The sequence below is a fragment of the Mauremys reevesii genome, linkage group 10 (assembly GCF_016161935.1).
Source record: "Mauremys reevesii isolate NIE-2019 linkage group 10, ASM1616193v1, whole genome shotgun sequence".
NCBI lineage: Eukaryota > Metazoa > Chordata > Testudines > Geoemydidae > Mauremys > Mauremys reevesii.
Window position 1 is genome coordinate 78,715,435 of NC_052632.1, and position 19,143 is coordinate 78,734,577.

At 52.9% G+C, this 19,143-nt stretch overlaps 1 protein-coding gene across 3 annotated transcripts; it reads right to left on the bottom strand.

The window, feature by feature from the left end:
- Positions 1 to 3,471: 3,471 nt before the first annotated feature.
- On the bottom strand, positions 3,472 to 18,863 carry SHMT1 (serine hydroxymethyltransferase 1). 3 transcript variants are annotated; one of them, XM_039491453.1, is made up of 12 exons: positions 18,753 to 18,863; positions 15,927 to 16,062; positions 14,529 to 14,674; positions 14,028 to 14,143; positions 13,620 to 13,780; positions 12,122 to 12,203; positions 10,910 to 11,122; positions 9,716 to 9,832; positions 8,483 to 8,605; positions 7,824 to 7,940; positions 5,452 to 5,562; positions 3,475 to 4,818 (listed from the first exon to the last, which is right to left on the bottom strand). In XM_039491453.1, the coding sequence occupies exons 2-12, from the start codon at positions 16,026 to 16,028 to the stop codon at positions 4,646 to 4,648; spliced, it is 1,461 nt and encodes a 486-aa protein (XP_039347387.1). In that variant the 5' UTR covers positions 16,029 to 16,062; positions 18,753 to 18,863; the 3' UTR covers positions 3,475 to 4,645. The 3 variants fall into 3 exon arrangements, with proteins under 3 accessions (XP_039347390.1, XP_039347387.1, XP_039347388.1); XM_039491454.1 differs by lacking the exon at positions 18,753 to 18,863 and adding an exon at positions 17,265 to 17,284; XM_039491456.1 differs by lacking the exon at positions 8,483 to 8,605 and having other exon boundaries at positions 3,472 to 4,818.
- Between the last annotated feature and the right edge of the window lie 280 nt (positions 18,864 to 19,143).

Sequence of the window (19,143 nt, forward strand, 5' to 3'; positions counted from 1 at the left end):
AATGTGCATCCCAAACTAAGGGCTGGTCTACACGGGGCTGGGGGGGGAGAGGAATTGATCTAAGATGCGCAACTTCAGCTATGCTATTCGCATAGCTGAAGTCAAAGTATCTTAGTTCGACTTACCTGGCCATCCTTATAGTAGCAAGTTGACCGCCCGCGGCTCCCCCGTCGACTCCGCTTACTCCTCCTGCCGAGGTGGAGTACAGGTGTTGATTCGGGGATTGATTTATCGCGTCTAGATGAGACACAATAAATGGATCCCCGATAGATCGATTACTACCCGGGTGGCCAAAGAAAGGCTCCTTAGAGACATATTGCACCGTATGTTCCTAGCGTCCATAGTGCTGTAACACTGACTCCTCCACACACAGAGAAATGTCTTTGAGACAGGACTGAAGCAGGCCCAGGGGCAGCAATGGGGAGGGAAGAATGTCTTAAGTGTTAGGATCACTACTACAGTGAGGCCAGGTGAAACAGGAAATAGTGAGTTACCGCAGGCTCACTAAAGTTGGAGGTTGCTTGTGATTTTTTAGCATGCAGTTGGGAGCCAGCGTAAAGTAGCTTTTTGCTGAAGGGCTGAGCGGTGTGTGCATGTGTCCTGTCAGCTTTACATGTGTCTGCGCCCCACGCTGCAGAATTGTTTTCACGTTTAGAAAGCATGTTTAAAAAACTTTTCTTTCTCAGATTCTAAATGTGACCGCCTGCATGCAGCTATTGCATGTGAACTGGGTCTGCTAAGTGAAAGCTATTTTTATGCTTATATAAAAACACTAATGTACTAGGTGACTGAAGCCACTGCTTGTTAAATCAAGGGTATGTCTTAATAACCTTAAGCCTAGACAAGATTCCAAGTAGAAAAAGAACAGCTGGGATAGTAAATGAATAGTACAGGTAATACGATTCAGTCATAACCTCTCTGCCTATTAATTGACAGAGTGGAAATATATTAATCTCAAGATCTCATCTTTGTACTGAAAAATAACCTGACACTATTTGGGAGTGAGGAGGGTAAGACGCATTGAAGTCCGTGGAGACTTTTGTCTGTCCCTAGCTGACCACTCAGAACAGTGGAGCAGGACTGGTGATGGTTGCAGGATACAGTATTATGGGACTTTCTAGTTGCAGCAGCCTTTATCTGTACTTTGTAATCAGACTCCGAAGGTGGTAAATGAAGATTCTCATTTTTCTCTACGTGCAAAACTGCAGTGGTGTCTAAGGTTCTGCAAAGTGGGGTTGGCAGCAGTTGTGCTTCCACCAATCTCACTCCCCGGAGCGACCTCTCACAATGCAATTCTTAATTTCAGAATCTTCCCCCCACCCCCTTTGGGGGTGATCCTGGACCATTTGACCTGCCCCTTTTGCTCCTGATTAAGAGGGACCTCTATGCTACCTGCAACTTTTATTTGCTTTAATGTTGAGCGAGCAGTGCAGGTAAACCTACTTCAGGAAACAGAGGCTTAGCCAACCTTGTAGCACAGAGACTGTTCCACTGAAAGTAGCTAGGCACAGCAGGAGTGGGTCTTAAACCTGAATTGGTAGATCCTTGTTGCCTGTGATTCCCTTTTCCTTTCATCCACAGTGAGGCGGGAAATCTACGGACAGCTGAACTGGCTGACAGTGGCTGGAAAGCGATGCAACTCTGAGAAGTTGCCTCTCTCGTTCGAAAGCTTTCAGAGTCTCTGGATTTACCGTATTGTAAGAATCCCTGCTTAGGCACTTTAAGACTTTACCTGGTCCTTAACCATGTTGCCTCAATACCTTCAGCTATCAGGAACCATTCATTAATTAGGAACTTAACACTAGTGGTCCCCATTGCTGATACTGACATGCACATTAATAACTGGTTTGTACTGGAATTGTCACTGCAAAGGCCACGGTAAAACACCAGTGCACGTTGAGATTCAGCCACACCTTTTACACCATAAGTGGTACCAGACCCTGCTGGGCTAGCAGTTGCTGCTGTACATTACTAAGTGAAGTCCTTCCCTCTGAGACCTGCAGACCCAGAGTCACATTATGCTTTTGTAAGTGCCACCAGCATGCACTCGATGACACATTGCATGGCTGGCTGTGGTTCCCACTTCCTATTTTTGTGTTGTCTGTGTCAGGGAGACGTGGTTTGTAACCCCACAGGAGAATTCATCAGAGCAAAGGTCTCCTGTGGCCTTCTGCTGACTAGCCAGGACAGCAGGTTGCGATTACTGTCCTCTAGCTTCCTGTGTCTGAAGATGTATTGTTGGCTTGCACTCTTAATTAACCTAGCCTCATGCTTTCAGATACAACAGTTAGGATGGTCAGCCATACGGAGGGAGGTGATGTTAATCCTCTACCAGCTCTGTTTCTCAGAAAATAGTGCTCAGATTTACCTTAAGCCCGTAGTGATCATTTCTAAGCAGCTCAAAAGCTGTTTTGCCTTTCAGCTATAATAGGGAAGTACTGCCTGTGCTATAGCAATAGAAATCGATCACTTTTTAAGGGGTTGGATATGTGGCAGGGGTTTGAAAGCCGGTAGGACTGACTGAGGGCTCTGCATCGCATGCCGTTCTTGGTTTTCATTAGGCAGCAGAATCACTGCGGTCAGAAAGCCTGATGGTGCAAGATACTGAGTGCCCAACTCACTTTCAGACTCTGTGCCTGGGAGGTTTGGGCCCCCCCGCAGTGGATGGGAGGGAGCTGCTACACACCTGGGGCTGCTGGTGGGTTACAGCAGTTACAAAAGCCAGCCGTCCCAGTGAAAAGCTAGACCAAGCGTTACAACTGGAAATTCAGTGAGCTGCAAAGGAGGTTGGTCCTGAAATACAGAGCTCCCATTGTCCACAGGACCCCAAGTGAATCGTGCTACGTAAGGGCTTACGTCGGCATAACTTCGTCTCAGGGGTGTGAAAAATTCCTTGGTTGACGGAAGAATTCTTCACTCCGTCGACCTAGCTCCTGCCTCTCAGGGAGGTGGATTAGCTCCAGCAATGGGAGAACCCCTCCCATTGGAGCAGTGTCTACACTGAAGCACTACAGCTTTGGCACTGTAGTGTGTTAAGTGTAGCCGTAGCCAGCCAGTGACAGACGAGAGACTGGATCGCCAAGACATTTTCAAGTGAGAGCCTAGAACCTGCTACTATAGCTTGAGAAATCATAACCCTACTACATGCTGGTTGCTGAGAGATGCATTTTAACTGGAAGGCAGAAGCACAGGGGATCTGGCTCACCAGCTGCTCGGGGCAGGGTAGGTCAGTAGATGAATGGGGCTGGGCTAAGAACTGCCTTTGAGGGCCATGAGTAGGCTGTGATGAATTCTCGTCTCATTTTAAAGCACCATATCTTATTACTGCATGTCGAGTTCCTTGTCTGTACCTGGGTACAGAGCACCTGCATCAGTAGTTAGACGGAGTGTCACCTGGAAGAAATCCAAGCCGCATGTTCTAATGTGTAGTGATGTAGGTGTTGCTGCACAAGAGCTTAACAGATGTTAACACCAAATGAATCGTAGGACAAATGTACTTTTAAAAGATTTATTTATTTGGGTTCAGATATTTTTGAAATACAAAAAAAGTTGGTTGTATTTTTTAAAGCTTATTCTTGTCATACATTGTGGTTAAATTCTAATTTGACTGTGCTTATTAAAAAATGGTCCTAACTAAGCTTTGGGCTCAGATGTCTGAAAAACTGTCTGGACGTGCTGGCTTGAAATACTGACCTCATTCGGAATGTGGATTAATAGGGGGAGTCTGTGGTGTGTGCTTTGAAGTTAGAAAAGCACCAGAAATTTGTTTCTTTCAGTAGCTCAGTCTTGCAAAATTGCATCTGGACTAGTATGTTTGCCAATCACGATTACAATGGAAACCTGCTTGTCAGAGTTACTCTCCCATGGAGAGTGGGATTGTGAATTTGCTATTCTGAAACTAGCAAGACATGTTTTAAGGTAGTAAAGTCTGATGCTTTCCTACTGCAACCTTTTAAATACAAAATGTGACTGTTAAGTGGCTCCCATGGGAAATCTGAATATAACAGCTTATGTTGCTGAGAATCTCTTTAAAATATGGCCTAGATCCCTGGCTCAGAGCAAAGCCTGTTCATGCATTCCAGTAATCAGTAGTTTAGAAATATGCTAGCTATAAGCTGAGCATCTGCAGCCTCCCTTAACCCCACTGTGTGGGTGGGGGGGCACATCAGCACCTTTGCAGATCTGTCAGTAATTGGACTTTAGAGCTACCCTGTTTGTCCTCATTAAAAGTGCAGTTGATGTATTAAAAATCAGGTGCCAATTTCAATCCTTTAAAAAGAATAAGTGCTGCACCGTTCAGTTACTAGAAAAGAAACCGTTTCCTAAACGGAGGCTTACCAGCCCCTGGGTCATGCCCACAAGCCTGGGGCAGTGCCCTACAGGGGTAGCCTAGGGGGAGAGGCAGGTAAAAAAATTAACTTTTAAAAAGCCATCTGCCTTGTGAGAACAAATCACAAAGAGGAGAAGAGAGGAGGTTAACAGAAGTGTGTGTGTGGGTGGGGGAAAGTGACAGGTTTCTCTCAGGTCTCTTTGCTTGTCAGATGGCAACAGAGGCTTTCCTAGTGGACGTGAATGCACCGCAATCCCTGTTTGCTTCCCCAGAGCTCTCTGGTAGCTCTGGATTGGGTGCAGCTGCTGCCTTGTTTTAAAGGACAGGCAGGCCAGGGAGCGGGAAGGCAGCAGCAAAGGTCTCCACCTCCTCTTTGAGAGACTTGAGAGCCGCCTGGTACTTCTCATCGCTCACCAGCCTCTCCTTGAATTCCTTCAGCGTCGCTTTGGGGCTCATGTCGTTCTGAATCCTCAGCGTCAGCTCTATCCCTGTGTGGGCGATCGGGGGCTCAGACTGACAAACATTCCCTCCCCATAGCTCATGTACCGCAAACCCGTTAGCTCTCCAGCCCCGGCACGGGAGGGGAGATTGGGTCTGAATGCATGGCACAGGCTGTGCCCTGCTCCCACAAAGCTCTGCCAGCCCTGCACCACGCTGGTGGGCTGAAGACATGTTCCTCTAACAAATGCAACTGGGGGAGGCAGGAGGACGCTGGGCCTAGCCTGCATGGGATCTGCTGCTCTCAGCGGAAGTGTGGTTGTTTCCCCCACGGGGCGACACACAGAGAGCAGGCCTGAGTGCGTCCCAGCAGCCACCGTTAGTGCCAGGTTACTACAGGCCTGAAGGGGTCTGTGGCACCAACCATTCGGAAAGCTCCTTTGAGTTGGAAAATGGGCAAGTTAGCTCAGGAGTGGACACAGCACAGGGACTGGCTAGGATCCTTTGGTACAGTAGAGCCACACTGAAATCTAGTGTTCACCCAGGCCATGGTCCAACTCCCAGTGTAATCCGCAGTCACAAAAGGAGCTGGCTTAGGCCTCTACAGCAGAAACCTTTGCTCTGTAACCTGCTGGAGCCACAGCTCCCCCTCTCTCAGCCAACGGCAGCTGCCTCAGCCTTACCTTTGTGGATGAAATGAGCTACTTTTTGGAAGTCCTCTTCCCGGAATCCCCTGGAGGTCAAAGCTGGTGTCCCAAGCCTCAGGCCGCTTGGGCGCAAGGCACTCTTGTCACCTGTGTCAAAAGAACGATCAAGAGAACCACGCTCCCACAAGCACCACTGGAGGGGGCAAGCGTAGTCCCAGGACCGGTGGTCTTGGCTGGAGTTATTTGGGGGGGAGCGGCAGGAGAGCGGGATCTTGGAGCTCTCTCTAGCTTGGTGTGGGGTTGTCCACATGCCCCTCCCTGCCCAGCTCTCATAAGGAGGCTGCACGGTGAAACAGGAAAGCCACTGGCCTCTAGGTTTACAGCCCCAAGACTTGGCCTTGCCTGGAAGCAACGGTGAAGAGGCACATTTAACGGTCATTGGGCTGGTGGGAACTGCAAGCCAGGTCCTGATCAGCCCGTGCCAATTCCCTTTCAGCCCCAGCAGGAACCAGAGCTTAGAGCAGCCGCCGTGCTCCATCCTGTCATTGCCCCCCCATGCTCCCCACGGCAAACGTCTCCAGCCAGCAAGGCCATGAGCTGAGTCTCATTCTAGGACATTTGCATTCTAGCATTTGCTGTCAGCGTGGGGGAGAGAAGCCTGCCCCTGCTTCCAGCCTGCAGAGCTCCTGTACCTACAGGCTTCCCCCAAGCCCACTGGTCTGACGCACTGATCAGACGTGGAGAGAGCAGGAGCACCGACTTAAATGCTACGTGGTTATGTAGTCCCTTTTACACAGGCAGCTCCAGCATGGAAATGCAACCACTTCTGGGGTGGAGTGGAGTGCAATGCAGTGGAGGGCAGAGGGGTAACGGGGTGAGGGCAGTAAGAAAACAAGTACTTGAAGGTGGGAGTGTCTGCAGAGGAGCTAGGCATGTGCTGCTTTAACGGCTCTCCCTGCCCCCAAGGCACATGCACCAGAGAACTTAGCAGAGTGAAGCCTGAACTATCCCTGCCCGGTGTTTCCAAGCTCATGAGGCAGAGAAGAGGAGTTGAGTTCAGCTCCCTGAACTAGCCCTGGGCTTGGAACTGTGGCACGGGGGCTGCTTAGGCCACAGACCAAACGTATCAGCGTGAAGCTGGCTCCTCCAGACATTAAGGCTGCGATTCTGTCACGGAGGTTGCGGAAGTCATAGATTCCACAACCCACGCAGCTGCAGCAGCCGGTGCCGCTGACCCCAGGACCCACCCTGGGGCCAGCCGCTCGGGTGTCCTTTGGCCAGATGTTGCTCAGGCGGCCGGTGCGGCTGGCCCCGGGGATGGCCCGAGCAGCAACCGCGGGGAATGCCCGAGCATGTCCCGAGGGCTGTTGGGAGAGCAGTTCCCCGGGGGCCTTGGAGCAACGGGCCCCCAGGGGCAGTCAGCTCCCACTGCCAGAGCAGGGGGACCCCAGGAGCAGAGGTTTAGTCATCCCGGGTATTTATAGTAAAAGTCACTGGCTGTGAAGTTTTGTTTATGGCCGGTGACCTGTCCATGACTTTTACTAAAAATACCCATGACTAAATCTTACCCTTACCAACAATACTCCAGAGTAACTCTACCTGAAGTGCTTCCCAGAGAACAAGCTCACAAGCGAGAACCCCAAGGGCACAGGGAGGTGAAGGGGTAACGCTGGGAAAGAAAGACCTATTCATGCTGAAGGAACGTTCCCAGGTGCTGTCCTGGGTGGCTCTCCAGCCTTTGGCAGAACACACCAAGTACAGAACCACCTGCCCCGTTTCAATCCTTACGCTGTAGGAAACCTCCTTGCCTGCCTCAGACCTTCCTCCTCTTACCCCAGAGCAGCGATCTGTCCTCGCCCCCAAGGGCAGGTTTCTCAAGTGAGAGCAGGTTTGTCTGGCTTGACCTTACCTCTTACTTCAATGAAGTCTCTTCCCCTCACTGATTGAAACAGTTCTAAATGTGGCCACTAGGGGGCCTATCATAATAATTAATACATGGAGCTATACCTATCTCACAGAGCTGGAAGGGACCCCGAAGGGCCATCGAGTCCAGCCCCTGCCTTCACTAGCAGGACCAAGTACTGATTTTGCCCCAGATCCCTAAGTGGCCCCCTCAGGGATTGAACTCACAACCCTGGGTTTAGCAGGCCAATGCTCAAACCACCGAGTTATCCCTCCCCGTAGCACAGCTTGCCAAGCCTGTAACACGCAGTTGTCAGCCAAGACCTCAGATCTGCAGCCCTCAAGATAAGGCTCCTAAATCCATATTTTGGCACCTAGCAAAGTTGCCCCGTTTCCCCAGGGATCCTGAGCAACCCCAGCTCTCTGGGTGCTGCCCTGTATCAGGCTGCAACCTGTGTGAAACTGCAAACTCCGCTAAGTAGTCAGTTGAGAGAAGACCCCCTCACCAGGACAGGTGTTCTTGTTACAGGCAATGGAACAGACTTCCAGCACCCGCTCGGCTCTCCCGCCATCCGTCCCTCTGTTGCGCAGGTCCACGAGGATCAAGTGGTTGTCCGAGCCACCTGGGAGATGAATACAAGGACATGAAATCTAGTGCGTTGGAAGTCGCTGAGGCTGGGATATTGGAAGTTAGGCACTTGGGCTCAGTCCTACTCCCACTGACTATTGCAGTTATAACCACAATGCTGCAGGGAGCAAGAGTCAGGCCACCGGGTGGTGGAACAGCCTGCAATGGGGCAGGGAAGTTCTCCGGCAAAGGCAGGGCTGGGAGAACAGGAACTATCTGGCGTCCAAAGGAAACCGGCCTACTAGCTAACGTGTCCCTCTTATTGGCTTGAGGTTCGCTGCTGTGTCTATGGCTCGGGCCACAACAATGTATTAAGCATCTGTATCATTTCTGTGCACCAAGCTCTCCCTGGACGGGTGGCCGGAGGAAGAGCTCCCTGCACGTGTATCCTAAAAGGTTGTGTTATAACAGAGCTCCGGCCCTTTCTATAATCATCCCAACTCAGCCTAAGTCAGTGGGAGTCCGTGGCCTTCACTAGGGTTGGGAACGGGCCCTAGGTAGCAGGAAATGCAGTGGCTACCTAGTAGTTGTCCTTACCAGTGACGACATGGTAGCCCAGTGCCATCATAGCGGCAGACAGTGCCTGGCAGTTTGCGACAACCTGCCGTTGATAGGCTTTGAATTCCGGGGTCATGGCTTGCTTCAAAGTGACAGCGATTCCTGGGCAGAAAGGAAAAGTGTTGCATCTCCAGGCTGGCAGCAGGAAGCCAGGCTGCTCTGTGCCTGTGGTCAGCAGCGACCTGGAGCATTGACAACGAAACTCTGGCCTGGAAAGCTGAGGAACTAGAATCATGGCTGCGAGGCTTTAAAGACACGGCAGTGCCATGTCCCAGAGCTGATCTTCGCTACACGAAGCACCTACTGGCCGTCAGTGCTGCAGAGTCCACGTCTACGCTAGCTGTGTCTTATCACGAGTTCTAGTGACCTGCTCTAGTGCGAGGCACAAGGGGCTTGTGAACCCCACAGCGAGATTTAATTCCATTTATACAGCTGCCAAAATCTCACTCACCTCAGCACTGAATACCAAGACGTGGATCTGCATTCTCCCAACTGGAGGAAAATCACCTGCTGCCTATTTCTATCAATAGGGAGAGGAATGTGGGAATCCACAGAAAAAAGGCTCTTCTTGCTGATCAACAGGACGGGCTCGGCCAGGGGAGAAGGGTTCCAGCCACAGGAGGATGCTCTGCTGTTCTTCAGTGCCGGATCTCAAAGCTCGCTGCAAACTGACTAACCCTCCCGCCCTCTGAGCTGTAGGGCCATTGTACCACTGGGGAAAGAGGCAGAGAGGAATCTGACCCGGAATGACAGGAAGGCAGGGCTCCCCGCTCATGCTGGGGCCTGCCTGTGGAGGTGGGGTCAGCCCTGGGGTGCTAGCCCTGGACCTTCACGTCCCTGTGCACAGCCAGCAGCCGTGGCCACCTTCCGTACTGGCATTTTAGCTCCCATATGGTACAAGGTAAGAGGAAGTACGAGAGGCCAGCAGAATATTGGGCGGCGGGGGGGGGGGGGCTGCAAACTCATCCTTCCCACTCATCCGTGGGGCCCTGCACTGGGCCCTGCCTCCCCAGCTTATGTGGCCTGGCTGGGACTCCTGCGTGGAGCCAAATATCCCTTTGGCCGTCAGCTGCAGCGGGCACCGATAAGCAACAAGTGCATTTTCTCCTGCTTCAAGCCCTGCAACTTTGGCTGGAACTAGACACCCCCCGGCGCTGTGTGGTGGTGCAGCGCTAAAGTCCAGCCCCCGAGCAGCCCTACAGGGCCCCTTACCGGCAATGGCATGGTTGTGAGGCCCTCCCTGAAGCCCTGGGAAGACGGCCTGGTTGATGAGGCTCTCCAGGTTGTATGGAATTTCCTTGCCAGTCTTGGGATCCACGCTGCGAGCTCCTAGGAGGGAAGGGGGGTGGTCACTGTCTAAGGGGCACAGCTCACTCCCGGGTGGGTTTAGATCAGGCTCTTTGTAACCCCGGGGTGGCTGGAGTCAGGCCGTCACAAGGCTACGCCCCAGCAGTGTGCTTGGAGCTGTGCAGAGCCCACTCCAGCCTGTGGAACTTGCAAACTCAAAGCGCCTCAGGACACGCGGGCCCCAGCTCGGTGCTAGGCAGGAGCGGGAGAGGAGGGGGGCGGGCTTAGCAGGAGAGAGCTCAGGAGGGATTTGAATGAGGAAAGGGTGAGTGTGTAACCCGCTCTGTGGTGCTCTGTCCCCTTCAAGGGGCCACAGACTGAGGTTGATAAGCCTGCGACAGCCCTGCCGGATGAAGGTCGATCTTTTAACTCAGGCAGTAGAGGCTCAGGCCTTAAAATCCACAGCCCCCGGTTCAATCCCTGCTGCCCTGCCCCAGGCCTGTACAGGGAATTGAGCTGGGCGAGGGAGGGAGGGCCAGGCAGGGGGCAGCATGGAGGAACTCACAAGGGAAGGGCAAACTGGGATTCACTGGCAAAGCCCGGCTCAGGGTGGAGGGAAGAGAGAGCAGAGAGGGAAGCCCAGCTGGGCAGAGCCAAGGAAGCCAGACTGAGAAGCTTTGCAAGAGGGTGATGATAAATCTGTCCAGCTCCACCCTGGGAGCATCGCTGACCACATGCAGCCTGGGACTTAGTTAACTCTTATCGAACACGAGGGCTGCTCCAGCGGAACAGCACGCTGAGGAACTGGTTCCAGGCAGGCTTCACGGGAAGCGTGTCCCCTACTGAATCGCCCGCACCGCTCCCTGGAGCTCCTAATTCATCCTTGGGCATCTGCCAACCAAGCTGCTCACCCAGCCTGTCCCATCTAATACTGCCAGGGGAAGGACAAGCCCTTTCCACCCTTCACTGAAAGCTACAAACTCTGCTTCGATGGCTCCCACCAGCCAGAGGGAGGACAGACCAGCCTTGGCTCCTATTCCACAGTAGCTCAAAGATCCCCAACGGCCCACCCAGCCCACCCCGGGGCCTTTCATCCTCTGCTCGCTCCGTGGCCCAAACCTTTCCGATAGAAGATCATGCCGGCCCGGCAGCCTCTCAGCGTCTTGTGCGTCGTGGTTGACACAACATCACAGTGTTCAAACGGCGACGGCACCACGCCGGCTGCCACCAAGCCGCTGATGTGGGCCATGTCGGCCAGGAGGTAAGCCCCGTTCTCGTCCGCGATCTTCCGCATGCGGGCGTAGTCCAGGTTACGTGAGTAACAGCTGACTCCTGGGCCAGGAGAAAACACCAGCCTCAGGGCGTGTCTATGCTGTGTGACTGCCACCCCTGGGTGAGTGCTAAGCGAGCTAGCTGGCGCATCAGGAGCGGTGTAGCTGCGGCAGCACGGGCTGTACGACCCGCCCAAACGCTGGGTACCTAGTCAGGCAGCTCTCCCAGCACAAGCCCACATGGAGGAAATATTTCAAAGCCCAGGAGCCAGACCATGGGAGGGGCCCAGGATCTGGCCATGAGGTCAGGGTGAGACAAGTGGCAGGAAAAGTCCGACTGCCCAGCAGGGAGAGGCAGAGGCCTGGTCCAGGCCACCAAAATAGCAGCTGCCAAACTGCCCCCCAGGGTGCTTGGGCTCAGATCCAAAGCAGTGCACCCTGTGGAGCCTGAAGACAGGGAGAGGGGGAGACGCTTGCTGCTGGCCATGCAATGCATTGGTGGTGGCAGAACACAGGAATCCTGGCTCTAACCACAAGGCCCCCTCCCCAAGTCGCCGGCTCAGAACAGAAGTCGGGATGCTGCGTGCTTGCTGAAATTCACCACGCTGCTCCCAAGTGTCTAGCCAGTGACTAAGCCCTGTGGCTGGGATCCTTCAATAGCCTGGAGCAGGGGTCCCCAACGCGGTGCCCGCGGGCGCCATGGTGCCTGCCGGGACGTCTAAGTGCACCCGCATACTGGCCGGTGGACGAGCATCCGCTGAAATGCCGCCAACAAGCTGCGTCACCCAGAGGCGCCGCCGCTGAAATGCCACCGATTTTCAGAGGCATTTCGGCGGCGACGCCTCTGGATGACGCTGCTTGTCAGCAGCATTTCGGCGGCGACACCTATTGATGTTGCCACTTGTCGGTGGCATTTCGGCGGATGCTCGTCCACCGCCATGGAGTGGCTCGTCGTCTGGTGCCCACCAGACAAAAAAGGTTGGGGACCACTGCGTTTTGAACAGAATCTACCTGCTGTCCAGAGCCTCCGACAGCTGTTTTTCCTTCCCCAGCCGCTTACCTGCTATGATCAACTTTGGGTGGAACAAGCGGGCGTTCTCCTCCAGCCGGTCGTAGTCGATATAGCCAGTGGTGGGATTGACCTGGTAAGGGAGCAGCCAGAGGAGACGTGCAGGGTAAGCACCATGCACCTCTAGCCTTAGAGGCGAGACAGCTACATCTCGCTCTGCAGCAGAGGTCAGCAGCTAGCAGCACTGCCTGCCCCAGCCGTCCCATGAAGCCCTCGCAGAGTTAAAGGGTTAACGACGGCGGCTCCGTGACAGGTCTGCAGAGCAGACAGTGGCTATTCTCTGCTCTGCGGTTGTCAGAGAGAACTTTCTGCACAGCCATGGTCTGATCTCCCTGGCATCCTCCATGAAAGAACCACAGGTCGAGTCAGCTGTTGGACCCCGTGATGTCACACAGAAAGTCGTTACCAAGTGTGGGAGGGAGCAACTGGCCCCCTCACCTGTTCTCTGAGAACACAGAACCCCAGGTCAGTCAGTCATAGCCATGGGTCACACTGAACAGTAACAAAACGGGCATTCAGGCTCAATATGGCAGCCCAAATACCAGGCTACCGAGAGAATTTGCCATGTTTTAATAAGATGGAGCCTTTATAGAGCGGGTCAAAGATGTTAACACAGTCTGGGAACCAATCTGTGAAAGATGTAAATATCACTGTTCCCATTTAATAGATAGGGAAACTGAGGCACTGAAGTGACTAACCCAGGGTCACCCACTTGAATCACTGGCAGAGCTGGCAACAGAAAGCAGATCTCTTGAGTCCCGGGCGGATGCTCAGCTCACATGTCCCTTGTGATTGGAATATAAAGGTGAGCTCAGCACGATCCTGGCTAATTCGTACTTCCACCCCGGTGAGCACCGTTTCATTGGGGGCTCCATCGCTGCTGAAATAACCCTGCAGTCGTTGCTGGTGCGGATCCAACTCACCGAGAAAGCTACTGCTAGAAGTTTGGGCAACTGCAGCAGAAGTTTCCACCCATGCCAGCTGGGTTCTCAGTGCAAACGCTGGCTTAACCCCCCCACCAGAGTCTGTCCAGCTTTGTTCCATTCCCCCTTTGGGACAGTGGCACCAGAGGTGGAACGCTGAATGCCTCCAGCTCGGGACCGGAACCTCGCTCAGAGCTCAGCAGAGCCGGCACACGCTGGGTGGGCCATCAGGGCTCTGGAGAGACAGCTGGAGGGTTAAGGCCCTGAGCCAATGTCTACTGAAGCCAATAGAAAGACACCCCCCCCACCTGCAATGCCTTCAGTGGGTCTTGGATCGGCCTTCAGCACCACCATTTGCCTCAGGAAAACTATTTAACCCTTCGGTATCCACTATCTTACCACACCCTCTCTTTGCTAATACGGGACACACTAAGAAATCCCAGCTCCCAAGGCAGGGCATGAAGCCAGCGAAAGTAGCTCGCATGGAAGAGGGGTGACAATTGCTGGCCTCCACTGATCTCCTCTCAATCAGCCATGATTTCCGAAGCCAGGCGGAGCCCCCTTACCTTGTAGGGCATGGATTCAAAGAAGATCGAGGTAGCCGAGATTTTCTTCTTGTCTGTCATGAAGCCATGTGTCAGGTGCCCCCCGTCAGGCAAGTCCAGACCCATGATCCTGCCATGGGGCTCCACCAGGGCCGTGTACACCGCAAAGTTAGCGGGGGAGCCTACAATGAAAGGCAGCCCCTGAGCACCCCGAGCCTTTGGTACCGCTGCTCTCTGGGGGGCGAGATCTGGACTGTGACCTTGGGAAGGGGTTTTTAAAGCCGTCTCCTCTGAGCACCCCCACTTCCCCGCTTGTACCCAGCCCACGAAGAGACGACCGGGTTATGGAATGCAGGGGTCCCCATGGCTCGGCAATTGGCAAGGCCATCCCCTTTCCCCCACTCCCAGGGAGGATCTGGGCTTTGTTACCTGAGTATGGCTGGACATTGACCCCCCATTTCTGTGGGTCCAGCCCGTAAGCCTCCAGCGCTCTCTTCTGGCAGAGGATCTCCAGCTCATCCACAAACTCCGTCCCGCCGTAGTACCTGCGACACGGATGAGAAGAGCAGGAGTCTCACAGCATCAGCGACGCCTTGTGTTTCCATCCCTAACGCCAGTGGCAGAGCAAGAGCGAACCGGACCCCTCTTCCCTCCCCCGGGGGTCTGGGCAGGATCCGGCCTGATGCTCCACAGGCTTGGAAGTGACAGTCCTAGCAGGGAAGCTGCAGGGCGACGGCCCATGTTGGCCTCCTTCTGCGAGGAGCGAAGTGCAGTGGGTCTGTTGCTGCCTTGGGAAAGGAACAATTTACAGCCGGCGGCTGCTTGGGCCCGCAATGGAGCAGCAATCGCTTCCTCCAGGACAGTGAGCCAAGCCAGGGAGGGTTGGACTCTCTCCCACCCACAGGATGTGAATCCCCCCACGTTCCACACCTCTGTCCTGGGTACCCCTCCGAGTATTTATTGTTCATGCAGGAGCCCAGGGCCTCCAGAACCGCTCGGCTTGCAAAGTTCTCGGACGCAATCAGCTCCAACCCAAGCCTCTGGCGCCGCTTCTCTTTCTTGATGAGGTTGTACACCTTGGAGAGAGAAGAAGCCCCATCCTTATCAGTTCTGTACAGAGCACTGGATGCTGGGAGGTGCTCTCTCGCGACCGACGGTAGAATGGAAAGATACGGAGACGTCCCACCATGGACAAGGGAGGCAAGAATCCTCTCTTGTGGCTCTGAACCTGGCACATTTGGGCTCAGGTCTGGGCGTCGTTCTACCAGAAAGATACCGACAAACTGGAGCGCGTGCAGAGAAGAGCAAGGAGAGACCCGGGGAGGGAGGTTGACTCACTGCAGTTAAAAATAGAGCTTGGCTAAGGGAATGTAGACGGGGGAGACACAAATCCACAAATATTGGAAAGATGTGAATACGCAGGATGGGGAGAAGTTATTTTAGGGCAGTGCCAGGGGGAGGGATAGCTCAATGGTTTGAGCATTGGCCTGCTAAACCCAGGGTTGTGAGTTCAATCCTGGAAGATCTGGGGCAAAATCAGTACTTGGACCTGCTAGTGAAAGCAGGGTCCCTTCCAGCTCTGAGATAGATATATCTCCATATATTATAATAACCTAGGCCTAACACGATGAAATGAAGGACACATTAGCCTGCATGTTAGAAGATGTTTCCCAAAAGTGAGCACTTGGAGGAACATTTAAATTGAACGGAGCAAGGCACTTATGGAAGTGAAAACTGGCTGGAAGAAAGAAACAGACGACTTTCTAATGTCTATAGATCTCCCCTTCTCGTTCGCTCCATTGTCATGGAACCAGGTGCTAGCGGCAAGGGCCACAGCTGTGCTCATTGCCATATAAATAATATCCAATCGCACCCAAGAAAGAGAGACCCTAGGTCTGAGAAATCTGGGATGAGATGCTGAATAGACCTATTATGTGGCACAGCTGTAGGTTACCACATGGGAGCGTTGGGTTTGGAGGGACCTTCAGACTCACGGCGGCAGGGGCTGGGAACACTATGGAGGTGATGCTCCCAGTCACTGGTGAGGAGAGCTACCAAGCATTCTCCTTTGCCACCCCCCGGGGGCTGCAGCGTGTGGCAGAGGCAATGGGAAACGAGGTGAGTAGAGGCAAGTGACAACCCAGGACTGGATGACCAAACTTGCACTGACCCACCAGCCCGAGTCATTGCCTCAGGAAGATCAACATCCCTTTTGGTTGCATGGGTCCCAGAGCTGGGCGGATGAACCAAGCTCTTGTGCCGCGATTGCTTGGGTTTCCCCTCTGCCAAAATGCACGCAACCCTTTCCCCCCCACAAACACTTCTCACCTCCGGGTCACTGGTATCAAGTGGCTCCATGACCATCTTGTTATGGGACACCCAGAGTTCAGCACTGGGGAGCTCTCCATTGACACCGGTTAAGTGAGCCATGGCGAGGGCGGTTGCTTGCTTGGAATAACGTGGTCTGAAAACGAACAGAGTGGGACAGATTGTAGAGCACTGTTAAAAAGAGCCGCCCCCCGGAGGTCAGCTCTCCCTGTAGCACCCCTGTCTTGTTTTTAAATAGATTCCTTCCCGGCTGTGACCTGACGTTCCAGTTTGAAGCCTGCAGTGAATTAAAAGCCGAGTTATAAATTATGAATCCTAATAAATCTATGAATACAGGGCCTGATCCAAATCCCTGGAAAGAACTGATTTCAGTGGGGCTGGGACCAAGCTGATAATGAAAACCCTACAATTCTTAGAGACCCCATCCATTTAAAATCTAGTCCATTTTTTTAAAAAGTGTCATTTCAGGGCTATCCCCCCCCCCGCCAAGTGTTGAGGTTCTACAATCACTTGGTTATTTTAGCTGTTTTTCTTTCGCTTGTTGCTGGGTCAGAGATCCACACATACAACTGGGGAAACTGTTGACCTGACTTTACACAGGAAATAGTGAAACTGGGCATTTCCCAGCACTTGGTGTGGTCAAAATCACACTGAAGAGAGAAAAGTTATGGTTTTTCTCCAAACTCTTAGTGCTAGAAAGATTAGGACCTATTTGTAACAGTAATTAGTAAATACATTTTTGGACAGAAGTTTTTTTTTTAATTGCTGCTCTACTTAAAGGGACAATCTGCTTGAAACATACAAGAGAGATTAAATTCACCACAGTGTCTGATAAATGTCTCTGCCACCCTTATTTACAAATAGCACCTTGCATGCAGGAGTAGCCCCATGTAAGACCACAGGATTTCTCATATGAGCAAGGCTCTGCTCGATATGAATAAGGGTCGCAGAGCAGGTCAAAGGCCCAGAGCATGTGTGTTACAGTACACTGGATCCATGCCAAGCTCCATATTTACAGTAAGCGTGACAATCAGGCCTGAGCACTGCAATCCAAAAAGCGACGCATCCACTAATCAAAGTCCATCAATGTGACTTCTGTGGAGATCATAAGCTAACAAGCATAAACTCTCAGAGTCACGTCTTAGTCAAAAACAAAAACTCCTTTTAAACATTAACTCCTCAAGGCTAGTGAAAGGCCATGTACAGCTAATTAGGCAATTACATTTTGTTTGCTAGCGTCAAATAACTAAAGTCCATCTGTAAATCTGTCTGCCCTGGCTTGGCAAGGAGCAGCTGGTTAGAAGAGCCCCCCCATCCCCCCTGCAATTCTAAATGTACCTTTATTCCCCCATGAATCTGCTGTTATCTCTTTGTGGCACTGTAACTGCTGCACCTCAGAAAAGGTGAATTGCAAAAATGGAGTCAGAATTAAATGTTGCTTAGGTTGGAAAAGTAGGATTTGCCATTCCATCCAGGCTGATATCCCAGCTCCTGCCAGACCAGATCATCATTAACTAACAAATAATAAGCTCTTGTATAGCATTTTTCACTGGCATATCCCCAAGTACTTTACAGAAGGTGGGTGGACAAGTACCGTGCTCTCCACTTCACCGATAGGGAAAGCAAGGTAGGGTTAAGCAAATTGCCAAAAGTCACAAAGATTAAGTGGCTGAAGTGGAACCTGGTGTACGAAATTGGGTCTTTCCCTCCCTCCCTCCCTCCCATTCTAGGGCCCTAGCACTGGACCATGCTATCCATTAAGTGCTTATTGTTTATTCAGCACTATATAGGAAACAAAGGATACAGTCCCTGATCCAAGGATCATATCTGACCCACGGGTCCATCAGATCCTGTATCTCAACTCTGGCAGTAGCAGACACTTGATGCTTCAGGAAAAGCACTATGTAGTTCACTTTGTGCCCTTCAGCTAGGGTCTGTGTTATACATTTTGGCAGGAGACAGCTACCATTCAATTTATAAAATATTACAATCAGTAAAATAATTATAATTTTCCGGTGCATCTGCAGTAGGCCTCAAAGAAAAGATTGTTTTAGACAGAAGGAGAGTGTAGAATCCATTCCCTTCCACGTCACAAACTTTAACTACTTTCAGTCACTGTGATGTAAGAGGAAATTTAGTTTACACTTGAAACCCACTTTCCCAACAGACCCATTCTTTAAAACAACCCCAGATCTTCGTGTGCTGCTGCAAAAGAGGGAGGAAATCACGTTCCATCTCAACCGTGATTTTGCCCCAGCCTCTGCTATGTTACCTCCAACTTCAATTCTGCCACCCCAGCCAGCGAGGTGACAGGCAGGCATTCTGTGATTATTTCACTAGGAGGGTGGTGAAGCACTGGAATGGGTTACCTAGGGAGGTGGTGGAATCTCCTTCCTTAGAGGTTTTTAAGGCCCGGCTTGACAAAGCCCTGGCTGGGATGATTCAGTTGGGAATTGGTCCTGCTTTGAGCAGGGGGATGGACTAGATGCCTCCTGAGGTCCCTTCCAACCCTGAGATTCTAGGGATCCCCAAAATAGACATATCAAGACCCTGGGTGCAACTTCCTGTTGCTTTCCCAGCCCCCCCTGCAGAAAGCAGAGGCAGCTGCTGCTGAACTCCTTCCAGCCCAGCCCAGCCCAGCCCAGCCCCGGCACAAGGCCCACGCGGTTCAGGAGAAGGGGAGACACAGCGACCCCCAGCCCCACGTGCACCCGGAGCTAACGCGAACCGAAGTCACCCCCAGCACAGGTTTACACGGATCCCGGAGTCCCCGGCCCAGCGCCTCTCGGGACTGCAGCCCCCAGGCTGGGAGACCGCCGCACTTACCGGGCTCCCGGCGCGCCTGGGGCTGCCGCAGCTCGGAGCAGACTCAACCCACTCGCACCGAGCGCGGCCCCATGCCCCGGCGCTGGAACCTTCAGACACGCCCCGCCTCGCTCTCAGCCAATCGCCGAGCAGCCCGCCGACGTTCGGAGGCGCCTCAACCAATCGGAGGCGCGCGTGCGAGCCGTCCCGCCCTCTGCCTCCACACGATTGGCCCAGGCCGGGCTCGCCGGCCGGGCCTTGCCGGCCCCAGGGCAGCACGTGGGTGGCTGGTGGGGCTCGCGGTGCATCGCTCCTTCCCCCAGCGGGCACCTGCACTAATGCAACGGTTACCCACTGGCGAGTGTGTGTTGCAGAGCCCCTCCCCCCATCAGACTAGGCGTTCGTGCAGCCA